The sequence below is a fragment of the Oncorhynchus keta genome, chromosome 9 (genome assembly GCF_023373465.1).
Source record: "Oncorhynchus keta strain PuntledgeMale-10-30-2019 chromosome 9, Oket_V2, whole genome shotgun sequence".
In the NCBI taxonomy this organism is placed as follows: Eukaryota; Metazoa; Chordata; class Actinopteri; order Salmoniformes; family Salmonidae; genus Oncorhynchus; species Oncorhynchus keta.
In genome coordinates, this window is record NC_068429.1 from 32,071,628 (window position 1) to 32,098,763 (window position 27,136).

Consider the following 27,136-nt stretch of genomic DNA (forward strand, 5'->3'; position numbering starts at 1 on the left):
ACTTTTATTGTCAGCATTTATGGTCAGGCAATAAATTGTGCAGAAGTTTGATTGCAAAACACACCTTTTGGCAATTACACCATTTCATCTGAATTCTGATCAAACGTATACAATAAACAATCTTCTTATACTGTAACAATATCTGATCATATAAAACTGATCTCTTCAAAACAGTTCATAAAACATCTAACTGTGGGCATATTATTGCTGGTATTAACAGTAAGTTGTCTATTATCCACTTTATAAAACAATCTCATCAGTTAATAAGTGTTTGTTATTTATGATAATCAATGTCAAATGCCAGTTAACAGTTCCATCTGAATTATCAGTGTGCATCCATAAGCCTAATTTCTTAAATAACTAGTTACACTCCACAGTTGAGTAGTAGGCCACTCCACGTTGCCTGGCTGAGCCTATAGCCTGGATGTGTTGCTTCAGCATGCACTCCCAGTCCTTGCCCCAGTCTTGGCCCCGCTCCAGGGTCAGGTAGCGAGTGGTCATCTTGTCCAGAGCCCGCACTGCCTCAGGGAGGTCAAGGGTCAGCCCTGCCTTCTGCACCGCCGCCTGAACTTGGCCGGAGAGGCTGTTGCTATGCAGCACCTAGACAGGGGAAGGGGTTTAAAATTGTGAGCTAGACAGCGGTATTCGGTATGCAGCCATGATGCATTATGTAAATGGTTGAGCCTGCAACTAAGAAATGTGTTTATTTAGTAAAACACTAAAAGTGTGTGTGTGTGTCTGTGTCTCTTACCTGTTGACCCCTGCAGTTGGGGGATAATGGTAGTGATGCCACACAGCCACTGCAGTGTGGGGACATAGTAGATACTGGTTCTCCTTCCAGCATCTCTGCATGGTCTCCACTATCCCCTCATCTCTTACTGCACCTGCTGTGATGACCTGAGACAACTGGAGACAGAGAGAGGAGGGGAGGAGTAGTATTTATTAGGATCCCCAATTAGCTGCTGCCACTTATTGAAGTGGATTTAACAAGTGACATCAATAAGGGCTCATAGCTTTCACCTGAATTGGCCTGGTCAGTCTTTGCCATGGAAAGAGCAGGTGTCCTTAATGTTTTGTACACTCAGTGTACATAGCACTACAATTACATCACAATTTAGTCATTTAGCAGATGTTCCTATCCAGAGCGACCCACTGCTAGTGCATTCATCTTAAGATAGCCAGGCGAGAGAACCACGCATCACATATCAATGCAAAATACAATACAATAAATACATTAAAATGTCTGTTTTTCTCTGCCCAGTCCCCGTCGTGCCATCTGATTTTTTATGAAATCAGATTTTATTGCTAGTTTGAGTTACCTAGGGTGGCAGAGAGTTCTATGTATTCATGGCTCTATTTAATACTGTGTGTTTCACCGTGTCTGTTTTGGACCTGGGGACTGTGAAGAGACCTCTGGTTGCATGTCTTGTGTGGTACCAATGAGTGTCCGAACTGTGTGCCAACCGCTTGAACAGACAGTTCGGTACCTTCAACACCTGGTACAAAGACCAATAGTGATGCAGTTAATCTCTCCTCAACTTTGAGCCAGGAGATATTGACATGCGTGTTACTGGCATTCACCCTCCATGTACAGTACCAGTCAAAAGTTTGGACGTACCTACTCATTCAAGGGTTTTATTTATTTTTACTATTTTATGCATTATAGAATAATAGGGAAGACATGAAAACAATGAAAAAACCCATATGGAATCATGTTGTAACCAAAAAAGTGTTAAACAAATCTAAATATATTTTACATTTGAGATTCTTCAAAGTAGCCATCCTAGGCCTTGATGACAGCTTTGCACACTCTTGGCATTCTCTCAACCAGCTTCATGAGGTAGTCACCTAGAATACATTTCAATTAACAGGTGTGCCTTGTTAAAAGTTAATTTGTGGAATTTCTTTCATAAATGCGTTTGAGCTGATCAGTTGTGTTGTGACATGGTAGGGGGGGGGGTACACAGAAGATTTCCCTATTTGGTAAAATACCAAATCCATATTATGGCAAGAACAGCTCAAATAAGCAAAGAGACATGAAAGTCCATCATTACTTTAAGACATGAAGGTCAGTCAATCCGGAACATTTTCTTCAAGTGCAGTCGCAAAAACCATCAAGCACTGTGATGAAACTGGCTCTCATGAGGACTGCCACAGGAAAGCAAGACCCAGAGTTACCTCTGCAGCAGAGGAAAAGTTCATTAGAGTTACCAGCCTCAGAAATTGCAGCCCAAATAAATGCTTTACAGAATTCAAGTAACAGACACATCTCAACATCAACTGTTCAGAGGAGACTGCATGAATCAGGCCTTCATGGTTGAATTGCTGCAAAGTAACCACTACTAAAGGACACCAGTAAGAAGAAGAGACTTGATTGGGCCAAGAAACACGAGCAATGAACATTAGACCAGTGGAAATCTGTCTTTTGGTCTGATGAGACGCAGAGTAGGTGAAAGGATGATCTCTGCATGTGTGGTTCCCACCTTGACGCATGGAGGAGGAGGTGTGATGGTGTAGGGTTGCTTTGCTGGTGACACTGTCAGGGATTTATTTAGAATTCCAGGCACACTTAAACAGCATATCTACACAGCATTCTGCAACGATACACCATCCCATCTGGTTTGCATCTAGTGGGACTATCGTTTGTTTTTCAACAGGACAATGACCCAACACACCTCCAGGCTGTGTAAGGGCTATTTGACCAAGAAGGAGAGTGATGGAGTGCTGCATCAGATGACCTGGCCTCCACAATCACCCAACCTCAACCCAATTGAGATGGTTTGGGATGAGTTAGACATCAGAGTGAAGGAAAAGCAGACAACAAGTGCTCAGCATATGTGGGAACTCCTTCAAGACCGTTGGAAAAGCATTCCAGGTGAAGCTGGTTGAGAGAATGCCAAGTGTGTGCAAACTGTCATTAAGCAAAGGGTGGCTACTTTGATCATCTACAATATTTAATACATTTTGATTGGATTTTTTTGGTTACTAAATGATACAATTTGTGTTATTCTATAGTTTTGATGTCTTCACTATTATTCTACAATGTAGGAAATAGTCAAAATAAAGAAAAACCCTTGAATGAGTATGTGTGTCCAAACTTTTGACAGGTACTGTACATCTAAGTACAATAAGTGCTGCTCTGTTCTGGACCAACTGCAATTTGCCTATGTCGTTCTTTGCCGCACCTAAACACACAACTGGGCAGTAGTCTTGGTGTGACAAAACTAAGGCCTGTAGGACCTGTCTGGTTGACTGAGATGTCAGGGGGGAGGGGTAAGTATGTGTGGTGATTTGAGAGAGAACATTAAACAACCAACGGTACTGGGCACTTATCTTTCTACAAGAACATGTCATTTATGTATTCATACATCTGACCTGTTTGTGGAGAGCTTCATGCAGAGTGTGTCTGTGAGAGTGCTGAAACTCCTCCATCATGCCCTTTACCAGGGCTCCATCTCTACCAGACAGCAGCCAGAACACACGCTCCATGTTATAGGGGTCCTGGGGTGAGAGCACAGTGTTAGCCACAGTACGTACACACACACACTTCTTAAACCTTAAACAAAGTGATGAGCCATCACGCACAGCACCTGAATGTCTATAGCCGGGGCCATGGTCTGCGTGACATTGGTTGCCATGGAAAAGTCCCCACTCTGCACAGTCCTGTGCACTATGTCATTAGCGTTCGTCATGGCAACGAGGCACAGCGGTATCCCCATTTGCTTCACAATGCAGCCGGCTGAGAGAGGGGACAGAGAGACAGACAAAGAATGAAGAGAGATTAAGGAAAACCAGAGAAAAACATGAGCTATGTTCCAATACTCTCAAATGGCTTAGTTTCCTTTCCTCTTTGAGCAAAAAAGTAAGGAAGAAATATAAATATATCTCTAATCAAAAAAATATATACAAAAAGGGGCAAAAATGGGAAAAGTAGTGGAAACACTTTGTCATTGTAAAACTTCTCACCAGCGATATTCCCCCGCCCCCTGTGGGCACTACCATCTCCAAGGCGGGTAGGGGTGCCCCCGTCTCTGCCTGCTCCAGCCCACTCACATGCAGGTAGGCATAAATGAAGTGTGCCAGCTGCACCATGACACGAGACCAGTTGACTGAGTTGAGACTCATCAGGCTGTGTTGTTTCACCAGCTCCTGGTCTGAAAACAGTCGACGGATGGGCACGTCGATGTCATCAGAACTGCCATCCGCTAGTAGTGCAGGGGAGAAAAATTAGGGTTGTGTTATCATACCAATGATACCATCTTATCACAGGTTAAGGTAAGATCATTATTACTGAAGACTAAAACTCCTATATTTTCCCATGATATGGCCATCATCTCTCACTATCAAAGAAGGGGGCAGGGAGAGGAAGCCACTTTAGAATATTGCTCCCGCATACTATTTGGCCCTGTCTCTAACCTGCAAACACATGGATATTGTCCTCCAGGCAGGTGATCATCTGTTTCTCCTGCACAAGAGTTATGCGGCCCCGGGGGTACACCACTACCACGTCTACCCCACCAAGGCCTCTCGCACTTTGGATGGCTGAACCACCCGTGTCCCCAGATGTGCCTAGGAAGGTAGGCCGCAGCGTGGGAGAGGGAAGAGGATAGGAGGACACTATTAAGACACGTAATATGTAATATACATCAACATAATAGACCTAGCATGTAACTAAACATGTAAACACTCCAAATGCTGCCCAAAGTGCCCCTTCTCACCCACTAATACGATGGCGCGCCGGCTTTCCTTGCGCAGGAAGTAGTCGAGGAAGCGCACGGTGCAGGTCATTGCCAGGTCCTTGAAGGCCAGGGTCTCACCGTGGAAGAGTTCCAGCACACACAGCCCACCCTTCAGCCTGGCCAAGCTCACCACCCCTGGCACGGCGAACCCAGACAGGGCCGCACTCACCAGGCCTGGGGCAAGGGAGGGAGAGAGAGAGAGAGAGAGGTGTGAAAGAGTGAGATTGAGAGTGTGAGATGGGCAGAAGGATCACACAAAAGAGAGAGAGAGAGAGGGGAGAGAGAGAGAGAGAGAGAGAGAGAGAGAGAGAGAGAGAGAGAGAGAGAGAGAGAGAGAGAGAGAGAGAGAGTGAAGGAAAAGCGGTGAGGAAGGGACATGAACAGAGTTGCTTCATTTTGATATACACCCAGATGTAGAAAAAAAACATGTGCCAAACCCTCTTCACTTTACACCTAACTGTACCATATTTTCCAACCATCAATCAATCCATCAACGTGTCACTCAGCTACCCAAACCCTCCAGGTCTCACCATCTAGGTCTGCTCGAGGGATCAGCTCTGTAGGGATGAACAGGGAGCAGACCTCTGTCACTAGCTGTGGGTAGGACAGGAGCTCCAGGACCTCAGGGTATCAGGGGTCAGGGTGGGGAGGGTCTCAGGCATGAACATCCCCCCGTCTGGTGCATATCCCGATAACAAAACATCCTGAAAGTCCCAACCCTGGACACCGCCACGCGTGCTGCAGTACTGCATATCTGACACCTGTCAGTAGTCAAAACAGTATGCTGAAAAATAGTATGATGATAAGCCTTTGGGTTAAATTTGCTTCATTGTTGTAGCAATTTGACAGAATCATTTACAATAAGGATGCAAGGGCAGACATATCTATCTGGGCACACGGATCAACAGTTCATAAGTGAGTATTGGACTATAATGTAATAACATTATTATAATGCATAACAGTCAGCCTACTGTAGTTTCAAAAACATGTGTTCATGTTAATGTTTTAATTATGAGATTAGATTGCATTATTAATACATAGCATAATAGAAAAACATAACTGTCAGTTTAAATGTACAGTAAACTACTGTTGAAAAAACATATTATAGCTTATTTATTTGAAATAAATTATGGTTAGGTAAATTCAATGCTGCTGACTATCGCATCTAGTCCATACAATTTTAAATTAGGATTATTTACCGTCCGTTTGCTATAAAAAGAATTAGCTCCGAAGTAGAGTACTGTAGCTACGAGATGACCCGGGGAACTGTATTGGTGCAACACCAGAGTTCGAATTTCAAAGTAAAGAGGTCAATCTGGTGCCAAACGTTTAAAAAATATCTACTCTAAAGCGTCACCTGCAGGTCATTATAGCAAACTGCATTCAAAGGAGTTTAATAAGAGACAACCACATTTTGATATTATCTGACAAATAAATTCAATCAATTAATCAATCAATCCAAACTATGAAGCGGAAAGATGAATGGAAAGAGACATCTGTTACAAAACACCAAAAAGTTTAATGACATTCGGAGATTGTCAAGCCTTTGTTATTGGGTAGGCCTACAAGGTAGGGAGGGATGTATTTACTGTTGGTTGAGATTTACATATTCTATTTATTGTGACGTTGAAAACGCAAATTCGTTCCATATATTTAATATAACTATAAATATGGTATCAAAATGTTGAAAATCTGATTTCCCCCTAGCTGCAGCTGGGTTTGATCGTAGTGTAGGCCTAGTGAAACAAAGTGAACTCGTCCATGGTCGTCGGCGAACCCTCAACCTTCCCGGCCGGTAGCCCTGCGTGGCACCGACTGTGTCACAAAAGCATGCGTTTATAAACACAGGGTCGCTACAGTTATTGTTATTTGTGGTCTTAAAAATACCCCCAATGGTTATTGTATCCAATGGCTTAATGCCTGCACCAAAAATTACTGCTAGGTCAGTTGAATTTTTCTGTCTTATTTATAATCGAACTATGGTGCTCCTCAGCTACGGTTATTCATTCATCTAAAGATGTCTTCACTACAAATTCAAACTAGAAAATAATATATATTTGTATTGTAATCTCAAGGGAGCCAGCACACCATTGCCATAGGCTGTAAAGTAGGGTTTACAATGTTTAAAATAGTAACTGATTGCTTGTATACATACTGTAGTTCCATGTGTACCGTGTTCCTTCTCAACCCTTAGGTCTGCAAAGGGATGCAGGTGAGATCAAGCAGAATAGAGACCACTTCAAGATGACCATTTAAATGTGTTAACCCTCGCAAGGCGGCTGGCCCAGACGGCATCCCTGGACGCATCCTCAGAGCATGCGCAGACCAGCTGGCTGTGATAACGGACATATTCAATCGTTCCCTATCCCAGTCTGCTGTCCCCACATGCTTCAAGATGGCCACCATTTTTCCTGTACCCAAGAAGGCAAAGATAACTGAACTAAATGACTATCGCCCCGTAGCACTCACTTCGGTCATCATGAAGTGCTTTGGGAGACTCGTCAAGGATCATATCACCTCCACCTTACCTGACACCCTAGACCCACTTCAGTTTGCATACTGCCCCAACAGGTCCACAGATGATGCAATCGCCATCACACTGTATACTGCCCTATCCCATCTGGACAAGAGGAATACCTATGTAAGAATGCTGTTCATTGACTACAGCTCAGCATTCAACACCATAGTACCATCCAAGCTCATCATTAAGCTAGAGTCCCTGGTTCTCAATCCCGCCCTATGCAATTGGGTCCTGGACTTTCTGACGGGCCGCCCCCAGGTGGTCAAGGTAGGAAACAACATCTCCACTTCGCTGACCCTTAACACAGGGGCCCCACAAGGGAGCGTGTTCAGTCCCCTCCTATACCCCCTGTTCACCCATGACTGTGTGGCCATGCACGCCTCCATCTCAATCATCAACTTTGCAGACGCCACAACAGCAGAGGGAGCACTCCCCTATCCACATCGAAGGGACAGTAGTCAAGAAGGTTGAAAGTTTTAAGTTCCTCGGCATGCAGTACACATCACAGACAAACTGAAATGATCCACCCACACAGACAGAGGGGTGAAGAAGGCGCAACAGCACCTCTTCAACCTCAGGAGGCTTAAGAAATTTGGTTTGTCACCTAAAACCCTGACAAACTTTTACAGATGCACAATTGAGAGCATCCTGTCAGGCTGTATCATCGCCTTGTACGACACCTGCACCGCCCTCAACCCGCAAGTCTCTCCAGAGGGTGATGCAGTCTACACAATGCATCACCGGGGGCAAACTACAAACAGCTTCAAGGCCATCAGACTGCTAAACAGCAATCACTAACTCAGAGAGGCTGCTGTCTTCAAAGAGACTCACTAGACACTTTAAACAATGCCAATTTAATAATGTTTACAGATCTTACATTACTCATCTCATATGTATATACGGTATCTTATACCATCTATTGCATCTTGCCTATGCCACTCGGCCATTGCTCATCCAAATATTTATTTGTACATATTCATCGCTGGTCGCTGTTTGGGAATTGTTAGATTACTTCTTAGATATTACTGCATTGTTGTAACTAGAAGCACAAGCATTTCGCTACACTCGCATGAACATCTGCTAACCATGTGTATGTGACCAATACAATTTGATTTGATTTGATTTGAGACACCAAATTCATGGTCAACTCATTCACAGTTGGCCAGGGGCTAAGCTGGAGACGATGACTGGAGAGAAGTACAACGGTGAGTTGCTCAACCAGACACACCCACACTTACTTGTGGCCTCATGGGCACACCTGCACATTGGCTAACTTGTACTTAAACTGTAAATTACATAGATGGGGAATTCCAGTCCTGGAGGGCCAAAGTGTGCAGGCATTTGTTCCAGTTCAGCTTTTGCACCATATAAAATGTTTATCAGTTTACTTAGAACTGGAGCAAAAGTCTACACATGTAGCGATTAATGAACAGTTGCTCTCCTACTTTGAATGTGTTCTTTTTTCCATGACCCATTCTATGAGTGGTGCTAAACCTACTTATAACAAGCCGTAGTGTGCTAACTTGGAATTTCTAGTTTGTTACTCTTGCATGGTATGTCATGCACTAACTCCTCAACCCTTTCCCAGGCTAAAGTGAACCTGGTTGGGAACATGCTAAACGTCTCACTGAAGGGCATTGAGTCAGTCATGGAACATCATCGTTGTGAGTATTATGGTTGGGGACTAGAATGGGTTTGAATTGTCAACAAGGGGTGGAATTATCCTCCTTCAAATGTAACTGGGCTGTAAAACCTCATCTGTGTGCACCCTTTATCTGTCCAGACCATGACGCTTCGCCCCATCGTCTGCAAGAGGATAAGTAAGCGCATGTAGTGATCTCTCAACCCTTTTTGAATAAATTAAGAAAATGTATTGACTTCTATGGTTTGTCTATAAAGAGCTGATCCTTAGCTTTGATTGGTTGAGCTGCAATGTATAGCAAAACAGACTCCAGACTCTATCCAGTGTTCGCTTTTATTGCATTTATCATTTATTATTTTACATGGTAATATGGCACATGGTGGGTATACTGATTTAATGTTTACTAACTCAAAAAAGGTAAGGCGTTCATAGGAACTTTGAGCGTTACAGCTGTAGTTGAGGGCCAGCCAATTATTATTTTGGGGGGCAGATTTGGTGACCACTGCATTTCAGTGGTATGAAAGTGGTGTGTACAGAAGCTCATTGCTTGTGGAAGAGGGCCTTGACGTTGTCCTCAACACTGACTGCCTCAGCCATCATGCCCATGGACTTGTTCTGCAGGGCAGCCTCTCATGCTGTGATAGACGCACTCATTCTGCTTGAAAATCCTCTGCTCCATCTCGGTCTGCATACGCATTGACTAGGAAACAAGGGGTCAGGGGTCAAAAGGTAGACTGGTCTGGTATAATCTGGGAAATTAGTATTCAGTGAGGTGAAATTATAGATATGTAAACAATAGAGCTTACACTTCACTATTCTACCTGACAATCATATCTCCTTCCACACATTTTTATTGAATGTTTTGTAACATTATACCCTACTGAACTGGCCACATGCTATCTTTTTCTAATTTCATAGGTTAATCAAACTATTGAGGCAGCCTGTAGTCTAGTGTACCTCCAAGTCCTTGGTGATGGAGTGGTTGGGTCCATGTGTGATCATGAGAATGGCGTAGGCCTTGCAGATCATGCCATGGCCCACCTCGATGAGCCCTGCGTGCCAGTGAGTCACGCCAGCCCGCATGGTGGCCATGCCCAACTGGGCGTTATTGGGGTGGTACAACTTCCTGCACAGGAGAAGAGATAGAAGAGGGTTGGTGCAAAGGGAAGGGGAGGAAAAGAGAACATGTTTAAGATTAAGTAATTAGTGCACTAAATATACAAAAGTATGTGGACACCCCTTCAAATTAGTGGATTCGGCTATTTCAGCCACAACGTTGTTGATTGGTGTGTACAATCGAGCACACAGCTATGCAATCTCCATAGACAAACACTGGCAATAGAATGGCCTTACTGAAGAGCTCAGTGACTTTCAACATGGTAACGTCATAGGATGCCACCTTCCCAACAAGTTAGTTTGTCAAATGTCTGCCCTGCTAGAGTTGCCCCAGTCAACTGTAAGTGCTGTTATTGTGAAGTGGAAACTTCTAGGAGCAACAACATCTCAGCTGTGAAGTGGTAGGCCACACAAGCTCACAGACCAGGACCGGTGAGGGCTGAAGTGAGTAAAAATCATCTGTCCTCAGTTGCAACACTCACTACCAAGTTCCAAACTGCCCCTGGAAGCAATGTCAGCACAAGAACTGTTCGTTGGGAGCCAGCAGCTGCACACAAGCCTAAAATCACCAATGCGCAATGCCAAGCACGGCTGGAGTGGTGTAAAGCTTGCCGCCTTTGGACTCTGGAGCAGTGGAAACGCGTTCTCTAGGGTGATGAATCACACTTCACCATTTAGCAGTCCGATGGACAAATCTGGGTTTGCGTATGCCAGGAGAATGCTATCTGCCCAGATGCATAGTGCCAACGGTAAAGTTTGGTGGAGGAGGAATAATGGTCTGGGGCTGTTTTCCATGGTTTGTGCTAGGCCCCTTAGTTCCAGTGAAGGGACATCTTAAAGCTACAGCATACAATGACATTCTAGACAATTCTGTGCTTCCAACTTTGTGGCAACAGTTTGGGGAAGGCCCTTTCCTGTTTCACCATGACAATGGCCCCGTGCACAAAGTGAGGTCCATACAGAAAGGGTTTGTCGAGATCGGTGTGGAAGAACTTGACTGGCCTGCACAGAGCCCTGACCTCACCCCATCGAACACCTTTGGGATGAATTGGAACACCAACTGTGAGCCAGGCCTAATCGCCCAACATCAGTGTCCGACCTCACTAATGTTCTTGCGGCTGAATGGAAACAAGTCCCCGCAGCAATGTTCCAACATTTAGTGGAAAGCCTTCCCAGAAGAGTAGAGGCTGTTATATCAGCAAAGGGGAGACTAACTGCATATTAATGCCCATTATTTTGTAATGAGATGTTCGACGACCATGTAGTTAGTGTATGTTGTTGTCCTATCTAGCTATCTTAAGATGAATACACTAACTAAGTTGCTCTGGGTGAGAGCGTCTGCTAAATGACTGAAATGTAAACGTAGAAATTGGATTTTAAAGTTGTAGACATGCAAATCTTCATATGGTCCATGAGATTAGTCTCCACCACTCTGTCCCCATTACAAACACTCACATGTATCCCTCCACCATCCTGCGTGAGTATTCTGCAGCCTCAGAGAAGAACTTCAGGTAGGACAGCACCTCGCTGGCTGCACTCAGCATACGCAGTTGGTACAGGTGTGTATCAGCCAACACAGGTTCCTGTTTGTCCAGACACTCACGACACAGCTTCACCACCTGTGCAGGGAAAGGGAGGGATGGAGGGGGAATTTAGCAGGTTTAACAAAAAAGGGAGAGTAAATTATATGGGACAGTGAAAGAGAGGTATTTACCAAACTCCAAAGCCATCCCTAAAGGTAAAGGAGGGGGTTGTTGTTGTTACCTCATGAAAGTCACCTGCAGTACGAGCTGCCTCAACCTTGGCCAGGCACTCCAAACTTAACTCCTGTACCTCTTTCACAAGCTCATCAGAGGGCTGAGAGAGAGAATATAGTAAAGACAACAGCGTCAGTGTATTAACATTTGGGAGTATGCACATTGCACATCCCACCATCATTCACTCCTGATCATTGACAGTAAAGGAAAATGCCCGATGACCAAAATGCACTACTGCAGACAACCACAAGAGAGTGACATATCCAACAACTCTGAAAACAGTGTTCCATTGAAGGAAATGTTGTATAATGTGTTCAGGTTCCAGTAGTCTCTTCTCACAGACACAGCAGCTGTGTGAGGAGACTAATGGTCCGGCAACTACAAAATGGACTAGTGTAGGACACAGACTTATACTTGTGTTACACACCTTGTGACTTAATCATAATTTGCTCCAAGTCAACTCCCATACATAGATACTGATATAACACATATCCAGGTCCATGGCATTGACCCATGTCTAAAGATATGGTCATGTGATAAGAGAGTCACTCATATTATTTTGCGATGTCTCAGACAATCAATTGGAATTCAGCATTAGGTTACCATATCTCAGATGAAATCAGAAAAGCTTAATTTCATATCAACTGCTACATGTATTTTGTTCTATCTATGATAGCTGATATTTAGGGTTGGGATCTCATGAGGCACGAGTACAGTGAGAGTTGAGATCCATTAAGGAGAGGGAAGCATGGAACTTTATTGAACTGAAAAGTAATTAGGGTGATGTGTTGTTGGCCCCTGGGCCCTCAGAGGTATGATCAGGTGTTCATTTGTGCATTTGACTACATGCTTCTGGTGCATCAGCTGTGAGATGCCCATCTGCGTGATAGGGTTATGTGCCCAACGTGAGTCTGGGTACGGCATGGGGCCAAGGACCCAGGACCCCACTGTTTGGAATGGAATGAATTGACCCCAACTCTGCCCTCAACGTGTCACTACTTCTCCCACCTTGTTGCCTTCGGTCTCCTTGGCAGCCATCATTAGGTCATCTTTGAGGTTCTTGCTGCAGCTTTTGCAGGTGCAGTCAAAGTGGTACTGGTGCTTCAGGGCTCTCTGGCGGTCCGTTGACACGTTCAGGAAGTCCACGTAGCCCACCGTCAGCTCCTCATTCTCAGCAATCTTACCAAGCGCACGCAGCTCAACCCTGAGGGAGCAGGGCGGCAAGGTTAGCCTAGTGCCAGAGTAACAGCTGCTCTAGGATCAGCTTGTGCATGTCACATGCTGAAAGAACAGGCCCTGGAGCATAAGGGATAAGGTTGGTGATGTAGTGTGATGTGATGGTACTAACTATAAGGATATGGTAAAGGGGGTAGTGTAGTGTGATGGGAGTAACCATAAGGGAGGGTAAAGGGGTAGTGTAGTGTGATGGTAGTAACCATAAGGGAAGGTAAAGGGGTAGTGTAGTGTGATGGTAGTAACCATAAGGGAAGGTAAAGGGGTAGTGTAGTGTGAGGGTAGTAACCATAAGGGAGGGTAAAGGGGTAGTGTAGTGTGATGGTTGTAACCATAAGGGAGGGTAAAGGGGGTAGTCTAGTGTGATGGTAGTAACCATAACATTTACATTTACATTTAAGTCATTTAGCAGACGCTCTTATCCAGAGCGACTTACAAATTGGTGCATTCACCTTATGACATCCAGTGGAACAGCCACTTTACAATAGTGCATCTAAATCTTTTAAGGGGGGTGAGAAGGATTACTTTATCCTATCCTAGGTATTCCTTAAAGAGGTGGGGTTTCAGGTGTCTCCGGAAGGTGGTGATTGACTCCGCTGTCCTGGCGTCGTGAGGGAGTGTGTTCCACCATTGGGGAGCCAGAGCAGCGAACAGTTTTGACTGGGCTGAGCGGGAACTGTACTTCCTCAGTGGTAGGGAGGCGAGCAGGCCAGAGGTGGATGAACGCAGTGCCCTTGTTTGGGTGTAGGGCCTGATCAGAGCCTGGAGGTACTGAGGTGCCGTTCCCCTCACAGCTCCGTAGGCAAGCACCATGGTCTTGTAGCGGATGCGAGCTTCAACTGGAAGCCAGTGGAGAGAGCGGAGGAGCGGGGTGACGTGAGAGAACTTGGAAGGTTGAACACCAGACGGGCTGCGGCGTTCTGGATGAGTTGTAGGGTTTAATGGCACAGGCAGGAGCCCAGCCAACAGCGAGTTGCAGTAATCCAGACGGGAGATGACAAGTGCCTGGATTAGGACCTGCACCGCTTCCTGTGTGAGGCAGGGTCGTACTCTGCGGATGTTGTAGAGCATGAATTTACAGGAACGGGCCACCGCCTTGATGTTAGTTGAGAACGACAGGGTGTTGTCCAGGATCACGCCAAGGTTCTTAGCGCTCTGGGAGGAGGACACAATGGAGTTGTCAACCGTGATGGCGAGATCATGGAACGGGCAGTCCTTCCCGGGAGGAAGAGCAGCTCCGTCTTGCCGAGGTTCAGCTTGAGGTGGTGATCCGTCATCCACACTGATATGTCTGCCAGACATGCAGAGATGCGATTCGCCACCTGGTCATCAGAAGGGGGAAAGGAGAAGATTAATTGTGTGTCGTCTGCATAGCAATGATAGGAGAGACCATGTGAGGTTATGACAGAGCCAAGTGACTTGGTGTATAGCGAGAATAGGAGAGGGCCTAGAACAGAGCCCTGGGGGACACCAGTGGTGAGAGCGCGTGGTGAGGAGACAGATTCTCGCCACGCCACCTGGTAGGAGCGGCCTGTCAGGTAGGACGCAATCCAAGCGTGGGCCGCGCCGGAGATGCCCAACTCGGAGAGGGTGGAGAGGAGGATCTGATGGTTCACAGTATCGAAGGCAGCCGATAGGTCTAGAAGGATGAGAGCAGAGGAGAGAGAGTTAGCTTTAGCAGTGCGGAGCACCTCCGTGATACAGAGAAGAGCATTCTCAGTTGAATGACTAGTCTTGAAACCTGACTGATTTGGATCAAGAAGGTCATTCTGAGAGAGATAGCGGGAGAGCTGGCCAAGGACGGCACGTTCAAGAGTTTTGGAGAGAAAAGAAAGAAGGGATACTGGTCTGTAGTTGTTGACATCGGAGGGATCGAGTGTAGGTTTTTTCAGAAGGGGTGCAACTCTCGCTCTCTTGAAGACGGAAGGGACGTAGCCAGCGGTCAGGGATGAGTTGATGAGCGAGGTGAGGTAAGGGAGAAGGTCTCCGGAAATGGTCTGGAGAAGAGAGGAGGGGATAGGGTCAAGCGGGCAGGTTGTTGGGCGGCCAGCCGTCACAAGACGCGAGATTTCATCTGGAGAGAGAGGGAGAAAGAGGTCAGAGCACAGGGTAGGGCAGTGTGAGCAGAACCAGCGGTGTCGTTTGACTTAGCAAACGAGGATCGGATGTCGTCGACCTTCTTTTCAAAATGGTTGACGAAGTCATCTGCAGAGAGGGAGGAGGGGGGAGGGGGAGGAGAAGGTGGCAAAGAGCTTCCTAGGGTTAGAGGCAGATGCTTGGAATTTAGAGTGGTAGAAAGTGGCTTTAGCAGCAGAGACAGAGGAGGAAAATGTAGAGAGGAGGGAGTGAAAGGATGCCAGGTCCGCAGGGAGGCGAGTTTTCCTCCATTTCCGCTCGGCTGCCCGGAGCCCTGTTCTCCAAATCCTGTTCTCCAAATCCTTATCATTAGCATCGCTTATATATATTTGTATTCTTTAACTGTTTGACACCTGGACTTTTTAGTTCATATTATGAGACATGTCTTACCTTACTTGAAAGTAGCCTATAGCCAAAACCCCACCATAGAAACGTGTAGGCAATTGTTTTTTATAAACACTTAGGCCTACTCGTATGCGTTTTCTTTAAACTTTCTTTCATTGTCTAGCAGCCAAATGCATTATCCTAGTCATATTAGCAACCCATGATAGTTGTTGCATATTTAAACACCCATTCTTTCAACATTTCTAACGGAAATGTCCATCTCTGTTCATGAAACCGCTCGCATGTGTGGTGCACATTTTAGAACGGAGTCTTCCCGAAAATAGCATTTTGGAACATTCACCCAAAGCCCTACCGTCGTCTGTACATGGTTGCGACTAAAATGTGAAGAAATAGTTTATCAACATTTAAACCTAAACATTCTGATCTGTTCCATCAGCCTTATTAATCGAAGTGGCGTATACCTCCACTACACTAAATTGTTATGTATCAATGGGGATTAAGAAATACGTGGGTGTGCGGCGTATACCCTACACTAAACCACTGAGACCATCTAATAATTTGGCCAGGTAAAAATGTATTTGAACGCGCATTTCACGATCTGATATACTGGTAGCCTACCTTTTGGGCTTTACATTTGATATTTGTAGGTTCTAGGTCGCATTTTACACTAAGATCCGTTTGGGAGCGAAATGAGCCGGCTCTTTCAAGTGAACGGAGCCGAAAAGACGGAATGCCCATCACAGGTGGAGTCGACAGTCAACGGGGAGGAGCATGTCTCTGTCTCGTCTGTCAGAAATCAAATGTATTTTTGACACGCCAAGTCTCAACTGTGATGTACCCTTTCATCAAAGCAATTTTATAAACGGATACATTAACATTTTACAAATTCATAAATTAATTATTCTTCTTAGTCCGTCGCATATTTTCGCACAAATATAAGATGAGCTATTTTTGTTATGTATTAAAATATGTCCACTAGGACTTTCCAAATGTGCCTTTCTGTAACGGCTGTCGTGGGTAGAAGAAGGTGAGGACCAAGGTGCAGCGTGGTAAGTGTTCATGATTTTTAATAATAATCAAAACTGAACACTGAATAACAAAATAACAAATACACAACCGAAACAGTTCTGTCTGGTACAAAGACTGAAAACAACCGCCCACAAAACACAATGGAAAACAGGCTACCTAAATATGGTTCTCAATCAGGGACAACGATTGACAGCTGCCTCTGATTGAGAACCATACCAGGCCAAACACAGAAATACAAAATCATAGACAAACTAACATAGACAACCCACCCAACTCACGCCCTGACCATACTAAAACAAAAGACAAAACAAAGGAACTAAGGTCAGAACGTGACACTTTCTCAATGTTCATTTTTCATCATTATCATGTAGGCCTATGACATCAATTGACGTTTTTCCATTAGTTGGACTGAGAAATAATTAGTGTAATTCGAAAAAATTAAGTTGTGGTGGAAATAAGTGTTCAAATAATGGCTTGAGTTAAATGTATAGGATCTGTCCAGGATAAAACATAATGAGAAATACATGATTGACATGGTGAGGTCAAGGTCAACTGTGCTCTTATTATTAATGCAGGACCCTCTGAGGACAATAAACCTTTTAATCATCCTTTGAGTCATTTCTTTATTTATCTAAAGTTCTCTTTTTCTCCAATTAGTTGTTACATAGCCTATATAGGCTGAGTTAAAATATATACACACACACACACTCAAATACGTCCCTCTCTCACACTCCCTCTCTGTCACGCACACACGCACACTCAAATATGTCCCTCTCTCTCTCTCTCTCTCTCTCATACACGCACGCACATATACACACACACACACAAACAACTCTGAAGTCATAGCTCCCGTCTTACCCTTAACATCCTCCCTCCTACTGTTGTTGTTCATACAATAATGTTTAAGAATGTGGCGTAGAACTGTGGAAAGCTGAACTCATTGTGTGTCATTTTGTGTCTCAAACAGTATGTATTTTCTCTGACAATCTTTTAAATCTATTTTAATCTTAAAAAACATAACTGCAGGAAATGTTTTTTTGTAACAGACATTTGCAAAAAATATTGCAACAATAGACTATGATTAATCTTACTATATTATATTTATCCTGAGACAAGACGCATCCACTTTATAAAACTTAAATATTTTTTCCTTCATTCTCAGTGGCAATGTCTGTCGCCCCAGTGTCTGCCCTCTGTCTGCTGTTCCTGCTATCTGTGTGCACTGCCTGCTACATCTCCAACTGCCCCATAGGAGGCAAGAGATCAGCACTAGACTTCCCATCCAGAAAGGTACTGTCATTCTCAGCAGTTCCACTTTGTTACTGTTTATTGTAACTGTGTGCCTGTTATAGAGCTAGATTGGTGGTTGCCTGCCATAGAGGCTTGCCTCTTACCTTGGAAGGGTTGAGATTGCACAGTTAAATCAAAGGTTACTGTACGTCAATATTGTATGTTGTATTGTACCGTTTTTTTGTTAAACGACAAAGCTTAAAACCACTTCCCTTTTCTATAAATATATCACTTTTATCTATAATAACAATGTAACTATAACTTTCGGTTTCCTATTATCTTTCCAGTGCATGTCGTGGGCCCGGGCGACAGGGGCCGCTGCTTTGGCCCCAGTATCTGCTGTGGGGAAGGGATGGGTTGCTACATGGGCTCCCCAGAGGCAGATAGTTGTGTGGAGGAGAACTACCTGACCTCTCCCTGTGAGGCCGGAGAGCTGTAGCCATGACCACGATCTGCTGATGAAGCTACTGCACATGATTAGCCACACCCCTTCCCACAGAGTCCACCAATAAACCAGCCTATTCACGTTTTCAGGGACAGTCCTGAGTTGAAGGATAGTGTAAAAAAATCTGTTGCATGTTTCAATGTCGGCCATACCTGCAGTATGTACACACATTTTCTACAGCAGATATATAGATGTAAAATATGGGTTTTTGCTTGTAACTGCTTGTGTAATGGCTTGTGCTCTGAGACAAATGCAGGTTACTGTACAAAAACATAACTTTCTGGTTAGTCATTTTTGCATGTTTCAAGTCAACTCGGTCTCAAGTATTTCCAATACCAAAACACACACGCTAAAACTCACCACGAGATGTTGCTGAAATATATAAACGGTATGGATGAGTTTTTGTGTTTGTGTGTACTGTATATGTATATGTCTTACTTTACGATGCATGAACAGAGCAGGAACAGAGCTGAGTCAAACAACCTCTGACATCATCTTTATGAGACCAAAGTCCCTCTCAGCTGCCTGACAGTACAATAGATCAGGAGTTCGGGCTGTAAAAGGTCTTATCCAAAGATACAAACCGACAGCTTGTGAGAGAAACCCATGTTACCCATATAAACCTACGGTCCTATGTCTTCTGAAGTGAATGCTAAAGCCTATGGTACACAGGAAATTTCTTAAGGCAATATTGACAGGCATCATGCCCACCACCACACTGTCTCTCTTACATGTAGTGATGGGAATAAAAACCTAATCATTTTTATTTATCTGTTATTTTACCAGGTAAGTTGACTGTGAACACATTTTCATTTGCAGCAACGACCTGGGGAATAGTTACAGGGGAGAGGAGCCAATTGTAAACTGGGGATTATTAGGTGACCGTGATGGTTTGAGGGTCAGATTGGGAATTTAGCCAGGACACCAGAGTTAACACCCCTACTCTTACAATAAGTGCCATGGGGTCTTTTAATGACCTCAGAGAGTCAGGACACCCGTTTAACGTCTCATCCGAAAGACAGCAACCTACACAGGGCAATGTCCCCAATCACTGCCCTGGGGTATTGGGATACATTTTTTTAGACCAGAGGAAAGAGTGCCTCCTACTGACCCTCCAACACCACGTTCAGCAGCATCTGGTCTACCATCCAGGGACTGACCAGGACCAACCCTGCTTAGCTTCAGAAGCAAGCCAGCAGTGGTATGCAAGGTGGTATGCTGCTGGCTTCGTAGTTCTGTTCTAATCATTTACTGTAATTACTCCTGCACACATGACTGCCTCTGCAACTTTTATTGTCAGCATTTATGGTCAGGCAATAAATTGTGCAGAAGTTTGATTGCAAAACACACCTTTTGGCAATTACACCATTTCATCTGAATTCTGATCAAACGTATACAATAAACAATCTTCTTATACTGTAACAATATCTGATCATATAAAACTGATCTCTTCAAAACAGTTCATAAAACATCTAACTGTGGGCATATTATTGCTGGTATTAACAGTAAGTTGTCTATTATCCACTTTATAAAACAATCTCATCAGTTAATAAGTGTTTGTTATTTATGATAATCAATGTCAAATGCCAGTTAACAGTTCCATCTGAATTATCAGTGTGCATCCATAAGCCTAATTTCTTAAATAACTAGTTACACTCCACAGTTGAGTAGTAGGCCACTCCACGTTGCCTGGCTGAGCCTATAGCCTGGATGTGTTGCTTCAGCATGCACTCCCAGTCCTTGCCCCAGTCTTGGCCCCGCTCCAGGGTCAGGTAGCGAGTGGTCATCTTGTCCAGAGCCCGCACTGCCTCAGGGAGGTCAAGGGTCAGCCCTGCCTTCTGCACCGCCGCCTGGAACTTGGCCGGAGAGGCTGTTGCTATGCAGCACCTAGACAGGGGAAGGGGTTTAAAATTGTGAGCTAGACAGCGGTATTCGGTATGCAGCCATGATGCATTATGTAAATGGTTGAGCCTGCAACTAAGAAATGTGTTTATTTAGTAAAACACTAAAAGTGTGTGTGTGTGTCTGTGTCTCTTACCTGTTGACCCCTGCAGTTGGGGGATAATGGTAGTGATGCCACACAGCCACTGCAGTGTGGGGACATAGTAGATACTGGTTCTCCTTCCAGCATCTCTGCATGGTCTCCACTATCCCCTCATCTCTTACTGCACCTGCTGTGATGACCTGAGACAACTGGAGACAGAGAGAGGAGGGGAGGAGTAGTATTTATTAGGATCCCCAATTAGCTGCTGCCACTTATTGAAGTGGATTTAACAAGTGACATCAATAAGGGCTCATAGCTTTCACCTGAATTGGCCTGGTCAGTCTTTGCCATGGAAAGAGCAGGTGTCCTTAATGTTTTGTACACTCAGTGTACATAGCACTACAATTACATCACAATTTAGTCATTTAGCAGATGTTCCTATCCAGAGCGACCCACTGCTAGTGCATTCATCTTAAGATAGCCAGGCGAGAGAACCACGCATCACATATCAATGCAAAATACAATACAATAAATACATTAAAATGTCTGTTTTTCTCTGCCCAGTCCCTCGTCGTGCCATCTGATTTTTTATGAAATCAGATTTTATTGCTAGTTTGAGTTACCTAGGGTGGCAGAGAGTTCTATGTATTCATGGCTCTATTTAATACTGTGTGTTTCACCGTGTCTGTTTTGGACCTGGGGACTGTGAAGAGACCTCTGGTTGCATGTCTTGTGTGGTACCAATGAGTGTCCGAACTGTGTGCCAACCGCTTGAACAGACAGTTCGGTACCTTCAACACCTGGTACAAAGACCAATAGTGATGCAGTTAATCTCTCCTCAACTTTGAGCCAGGAGATATTGACATGCGTGTTACTGGCATTCACCCTCCATGTACAGTACCAGTCAAAAGTTTGGACGTACCTACTCATTCAAGGGTTTTATTTATTTTTACTATTTTATGCATTATAGAATAATAGGGAAGACATGAAAACAATGAAAAAAACCCATATGGAATCATGTTGTAACCAAAAAAGTGTTAAACAAATCTAAATATATTTTACATTTGAGATTCTTCAAAGTAGCCATCCTAGGCCTTGATGACAGCTTTGCACACTCTTGGCATTCTCTCAACCAGCTTCATGAGGTAGTCACCTAGAATACATTTCAATTAACAGGTGTGCCTTGTTAAAAGTTAATTTGTGGAATTTCTTTCATAAATGCGTTTGAGCTGATCAGTTGTGTTGTGACATGGTAGGGGGGGGGGTACACAGAAGATTTCCCTATTTGGTAAAATACCAAATCCATATTATGGCAAGAACAGCTCAAATAAGCAAAGAGACATGAAAGTCCATCATTACTTTAAGACATGAAGGTCAGTCAATCCGAACATTTTCTTCAAGTGCAGTCGCAAAAACCATCAAGCACTGTGATGAAACTGGCTCTCATGAGGACTGCCACAGGAAAGCAAGACCCAGAGTTACCTCTGCAGCAGAGGAAAAGTTCATTAGAGTTACCAGCCTCAGAAATTGCAGCCCAAATAAATGCTTCACAGAATTCAAGTAACAGACACATCTCAACATCAACTGTTCAGAGGAGACTGCATGAATCAGGCCTTCATGGTTGAATTGCTGCAAAGTAACCACTACTAAAGGACACCAGTAAGAAGAAGAGACTTGATTGGGCCAAGAAACACGAGCAATGAACATTAGACCAGTGGAAATCTGTCTTTTGGTCTGATGAGACGCAGAGTAGGTGAAAGGATGATCTCTGCATGTGTGGTTCCCACCTTGACGCATGGAGGAGGAGGTGTGATGGTGTAGGGTTGCTTTGCTGGTGACACTGTCAGGGATTTATTTAGAATTCCAGGCACACTTAAACAGCATATCTACCACAGCATTCTGCAACGATACACCATCCCATCTGGTTTGCGTCTATCGTTTGTTTTTCAACAGGACAATGACCCAACACACCTCCAGGCTGTGTAAGGGCTATTTGACCAAGAAGGAGAGTGATGGAGTGCTGCATCAGATGACCTGGCCTCCACAATCACCCAACCTCAACCCAATTGAGATGGTTTGGGATGAGTTAGACATCAGAGTGAAGGAAAAGCAGACAACAAGTGCTCAGCATATGTGGGAACTCCTTCAAGACCGTTGGAAAAGCATTCCAGGTGAAGCTGGTTGAGAGAATGCTAAGTGTGTGCAAACTGTCATTAAGCAAAGGGTGGCTACTTTGATCATCTACAATATTTAATACATTTTGATTGGATTTTTTGGTTACTAAATGATACAATTTGTGTTATTCTATAGTTTTGATGTCTTCACTATTATTCTACAATGTAGGAAATAGTCAAAATAAAGAAAAACCCTTGAATGAGTATGTGTGTCCAAACTTTTGACAGGTACTGTACATCTAAGTACAATAAGTGCTGCTCTGTTCTGGACCAACTGCAATTTGCCTATGTCGTTCTTTGCCGCACCTAACCACACAACTGGGCAGTAGTCTTGGTGTGACAAAACTAAGGCCTGTAGGACCTGTCTGGTTGACTGAGATGTCAGGGGGAGGGGTAAGTATGTGTGGTGATTTGAGAGAGAACATTAAACAACCAACGGTACTGGGCACTTATCTTTCTACAAGAACATGTCATTTATGTATTCATACATCTGACCTGTTTGTGGAGAGCTTCATGCAGAGTGTGTCTGTGAGAGTGCTGAAACTCCTCCATCATGCCCTTTACCAGGGCTCCATCTCTACCAGACAGCAGCCAGAACACACGCTCCATGTTATAGGGGTCCTGGGGTGAGAGCACAGTGTTAGCCACAGTACGTACACACACACACTTCTTAAACCTTAAACAAAGTGATGAGCCATCACGCACAGCACCTGAATGTCTATAGCCGGGGCCATGGTCTGCGTGACATTGGTTGCCATGGAAAAGTCCCCACTCTGCACAGTCCTGTGCACTATGTCATTAGCGTTCGTCATGGCAACGAGGCACAGCGGTATCCCCATCTGCTTCACAATGCAGCCGGCTGAGAGAGGGGACAGAGAGACAGACAAAGAATGAAGAGAGATTAAGGAAAACCAGAGAAAAACATGAGCTATGTTCCAATACTCTCAAATGGCTTAGTTTCCTTTCCTCTTTGAGCAAAAAGTAAGGAAGAAATATAAATATATCTCTAATCAAAAAAATATATACAAAAAGGGGCAAAAATGGGAAAAAGTAGTGGAAACACTTTGTCATTGTAAAACTTCTCACCAGCGATATTCCCGGCCCCCCCTGTGGGCACTACCATCTCCAAGGCGGGTAGGGGTGCCCCCGTCTCTGCCTGCTCCAGCCCACTCACATGCAGGTAGGCATAAATGAAGTGTGCCAGCTGCACCATGACACGAGACCAGTTGACTGAGTTGAGACTCATCAGGCTGTGTTGTTTCACCAGCTCCTGGTCTGAAAACAGTCGACGGATGGGCACGTCGATGTCATCAGAACTGCCATCCGCTAGTAGTGCAGGGGAGAAAAATTAGGGTTGTGTTATCATACCAATGATACCATCTTATCACAGGTTAAGGTAAGATCATTATTACTGAAGACTAAAACTCCTATATTTTCCCATGATATGGCCATCATCTCTCACTATCAAAGAAGGGGGCAGGGAGAGGAAGCCACTTTAGAATATTGCTCCCGCATACTATTTGGCCCTGTCTCTAACCTGCAAACACATGGATATTGTCCTCCAGGCAGGTGATCATCTGTTTCTCCTGCACAAGAGTTATGCGGCCCCGGGGGTACACCACTACCACGTCTACCCCACCAAGGCCTCTCGCACTTTGGATGGCTGAACCACCCGTGTCCCCAGATGTGCCTAGGAAGGTAGGCCGCAGCGTGGGAGAGGGAAGAGGATAGGAGGACACTATTAAGACACGTAATATGTAATATACATCAACATAATAGACCTAGCATGTAACTAAACATGTAAACACTCCAAATGCTGCCCAAAGTGCCCCTTCTCACCCACTAATACGATGGCGCGCCGGCTTTCCTTGCGCAGGAAGTAGTCGAGGAAGCGCACGGTGCAGGTCATTGCCAGGTCCTTGAAGGCCAGGGTCTCACCGTGGAAGAGTTCCAGCACACACAGCCCACCCTTCAGCCTGGCCAAGCTCACCACCCCTGGCACGGCGAACCCAGACAGGGCCGCACTCACCAGGCCTGGGGCAAGGGAGGGAGAGAGAGAGAGGAGAGAGGTGTGAAAGAGTGAGATTGAGAGTGTGAGATGGGCAGAAGGATCACACAAAAGAGAGAGAGAGAGAGGGAGAGAGAGAGAGAGAGAGAGAGAGAGAGAGAGAGAGAGAGAGAGAGAGAGAGAGAGAGAGAGAGAGAGAGAGAGAAGGAAAAGAGAGAGAGAGAGAGTGAAGGAAAAGCGGTGAGGAAGGGACATGAACAGAGTTGCTTCATTTTGATATACACCCAGATGTAGAAAAAAAACATGTGCCAAACCCTCTTCACTTTACACCTAACTGTACCATATTTTCCAACCATCAATCAATCCATCAACGTGTCACTCAGCTACCCAAACCCTCCAGGTCTCACCATCTAGGTCTGCTCGAGGGATCAGCTCTGTAGGGATGAACAGGGAGCAGACCTCTGTCACTAGCTGTGGGTAGGACAGGGAGCTCCAGGACCTCAGGGTATCAGGGGTCAGGGTGGGGAGGGTCTCAGGCATGAACATCCCCCCGTCTGGTGCATATCCCGATAACAAAACATCCTGAAAGTCCCAACCCTGGACACCGCCACGCGTGCTGCAGTACTGCATATCTGACACCTGTCAGTAGTCAAAACAGTATGCTGAAAAATAGTATGATGATAAGCCTTTGGGTTAAATTTGCTTCATTGTTGTAGCAATTTGACAGAATCATTTACAATAAGGATGCAAGGGCAGACATATCTATCTGGGCACACGGATCAACAGTTCATAAGTGAGTATTGGACTATAATGTAATAACATTATTATAATGCATAACAGTCAGCCTACTGTAGTTTCAAAAACATGTGTTCATGTTAATGTTTTAATTATGAGATTAGATTGCATTATTAATACATAGCATAATAGAAAAACATAACTGTCAGTTTAAATGTACAGTAAACTACTGTTGAAAAAACATATTATAGCTTATTTATTTGAAATAAATTATGGTTAGGTAAATTCAATGCTGCTGACTATCGCATCTAGTCCATACAATTTTAAATTAGGATTATTTACCGTCCGTTTGCTATAAAAAGAATTAGCTCCGAAGTAGAGTACTGTAGCTACGAGATGACCCGGGGAACTGTATTGGTGCAACACCAGAGTTCGAATTTCAAAGTAAAGAGGTCAATCTGGTGCCAAACGTTTAAAAATATCTACTCTAAAGCGTCACCTGCAGGTCATTATAGCAAACTGCATTCAAAGGAATTTAATAAGAGACAACCACATTTTGATATTATCTGACAAATAAATTCAATCAATTAATAAATCAATCCAAACTATGAAGCGGAAAGATGAATGGAAAGAGACATCTGTTACAAAACACCAAAAAGTTTAATGACATTCGGAGATTGTCAAGCCTTTGTTATTGGGTAGGCCTACAAGGTAGGGAGGGATGTATTTACTGTTGGTTGAGATTTACATATTCTATTTATTGTGACGTTGAAAACGCAAACCATGATATTGAATTGAAAATTCGTTCCATATATTTAATATAACTATAAATATGGTATCAAAATGTTGAAAATCTGATTTCCCCCTAGCTGCAGCTGGGTTTGATCGTAGTGTAGGCCTAGTGAAACAAAGTGAACTCGTCCATGGTCGTCGGCGAACCCTCAACCTTCCCGGCCGGTAGCCCTGCGTGGCACCGACTGTGTCACAAAAGCATGCGTTTATAAACACAGGGTCGCTACAGTTATTGTTATTTGTGGTCTTAAAAATACCCCCCCCCGTGTTCAGTCCCCTCCTATACCCCCTGTTCACCCATGACTGTGTGGCCATGCACGCCTCCATCTCAATCATCAAGTTTGCAGACGCCACAACAGCAGAGGGAGCACTCCCCTATCCACATCGAAGGGACAGTAGTCAAGAAGGTTGAAAGTTTTAAGTTCCTCGGCATGCAGTACACATCACAGACAAACTGAAATGATCCACCCACACAGACAGAGGGGTGAAGAAGGCGCAACAGCGCCTCTTCAACCTCAGGAGGCTTAAGAAATTTAACTTTTACAGATGCACAATTGAGAGCATCCTGTCAGGCTGTATCATCGCCTTGTACGACACCTGCACCGCCCTCAACCCGCAAGTCTCTCCAGAGGGTGATGCAGTCTACACAATGCATCACCGGGGGCAAACTACAAACAGCTTCAAGGCCATCAGACTGCTAAACAGCAATCACTAACTCAGAGAGGCTGCTGTCTTCAAAGAGACTCACTAGACACTTTAAACAATGCCAATTTAATAATGTTTACAGATCTTACATTACTCATCTCATATGTATATACGGTATCTTATACCATCTATTGCATCTTGCCTATGCCACTCGGCCATTGCTCATCCAAATATTTATTTGTACATATTCATCGCTGGTCGCTGTTTGGGAATTGTTAGATTACTTCTTAGATATTACTGCATTGTTGTAACTAGAAGCACAAGCATTTCGCTACACTCGCATGAACATCTGCTAACCATGTGTATGTGACCAATACAATTTGATTTGATTTGATTTGAGACACCAAATTCATGGTCAACTCATTCACAGTTGGCCAGGGGGCTAAGCTGGAGACGATGACTGGAGAGAAGTACAAAGGTGAGTTGCTCAACCAGACACACCCACACTTACTTGTGGCCTCATGGGCACACCTGCACATTGGCTA

At 44.4% G+C, this 27,136-nt stretch overlaps 3 protein-coding genes, 1 long non-coding RNA gene and 1 pseudogene across 22 annotated transcripts in view; 2 read left to right on the top strand and 3 right to left on the bottom strand.

Moving 5' to 3' along the window:
• The window catches only part of LOC118387561 (ATP-dependent RNA helicase DQX1-like), a 55,619-nt gene extending 39,371 nt beyond the window's left edge, over positions 1-16,248 (bottom strand). Inside the window, exon 1 of one of the 2 annotated variants that reach the window (XM_052525668.1) lies at positions 16,108-16,248. The gene's annotated coding sequence lies outside the window, so the exon portion shown is untranslated. Of the gene's footprint in view, positions 1-15,534; positions 16,078-16,107 lie in introns of those variants that run through there. The other variant, XM_052525671.1, reaches the window with a different exon arrangement.
• The window catches only part of LOC127906002 (threonine synthase-like 2), a 44,246-nt gene extending 18,665 nt beyond the window's left edge, over positions 1-25,581 (bottom strand). Inside the window, exons 1-8 of one of the 6 annotated variants that reach the window (XM_052525678.1) lie at positions 24,827-25,079; positions 24,251-24,445; positions 23,949-24,101; positions 23,498-23,737; positions 23,122-23,270; positions 22,907-23,032; positions 20,292-20,446; positions 19,530-20,140 (exon numbers count right to left, since the gene is read on the bottom strand). In XM_052525678.1, the coding sequence (XP_052381638.1) occupies positions 19,900-20,140; positions 20,292-20,446; positions 22,907-23,032; positions 23,122-23,270; positions 23,498-23,737; positions 23,949-24,101; positions 24,251-24,445; positions 24,827-25,049 (1,482 nt within the window). In that variant the 5' untranslated portion in view covers positions 25,050-25,079 and the 3' untranslated portion in view covers positions 19,530-19,899. Of the gene's footprint in view, positions 1-5,938; positions 6,020-19,529; positions 20,141-20,291; positions 20,447-22,906; positions 23,033-23,121; positions 23,271-23,497; positions 23,738-23,948; positions 24,102-24,250; positions 24,446-24,826; positions 25,080-25,496 lie in introns of those variants that run through there. The other 5 variants (XM_052525680.1, XM_052525682.1, XM_052525684.1 and 2 more) reach the window with 5 other exon arrangements.
• The window catches only part of LOC118387569 (uncharacterized), a 40,879-nt gene that overhangs the window by 13,141 nt on the left and 602 nt on the right, over positions 1-27,136 (top strand). Inside the window, exons 1-2 of one of the 3 annotated variants that reach the window (XR_008143233.1) lie at positions 5,514-5,654; positions 27,022-27,069. This is a non-coding gene — a long non-coding RNA (uncharacterized LOC118387569). Of the gene's footprint in view, positions 1-5,513; positions 5,655-25,071; positions 25,213-27,021; positions 27,070-27,136 lie in introns of those variants that run through there. The other 2 variants (XR_004826431.2, XR_008143232.1) reach the window with 2 other exon arrangements.
• Positions 1-27,136, bottom strand: part of LOC118387563 (histone-lysine N-methyltransferase Smyd1-like) — a 62,673-nt gene that overhangs the window by 10,389 nt on the left and 25,148 nt on the right. Inside the window, exons 6-7 of one of the 11 annotated variants that reach the window (XM_052525694.1) lie at positions 12,784-12,979; positions 11,783-11,875 (exon numbers count right to left, since the gene is read on the bottom strand). The exons of 5 other annotated variants lie outside the window; for them this stretch is intronic. In XM_052525694.1, the coding sequence (XP_052381654.1) occupies positions 11,783-11,875; positions 12,784-12,979 (289 nt within the window). Of the gene's footprint in view, positions 1-9,859; positions 10,029-11,473; positions 11,638-11,782; positions 11,876-12,783; positions 12,980-27,136 lie in introns of all 11 variants that reach the window. 5 more of the 11 variants (XM_052525686.1, XM_052525691.1, XM_052525693.1 and 2 more) reach the window with 5 other exon arrangements.
• Positions 8,747-19,051, top strand: LOC127931837 (isotocin-neurophysin IT 1-like; annotated as a pseudogene).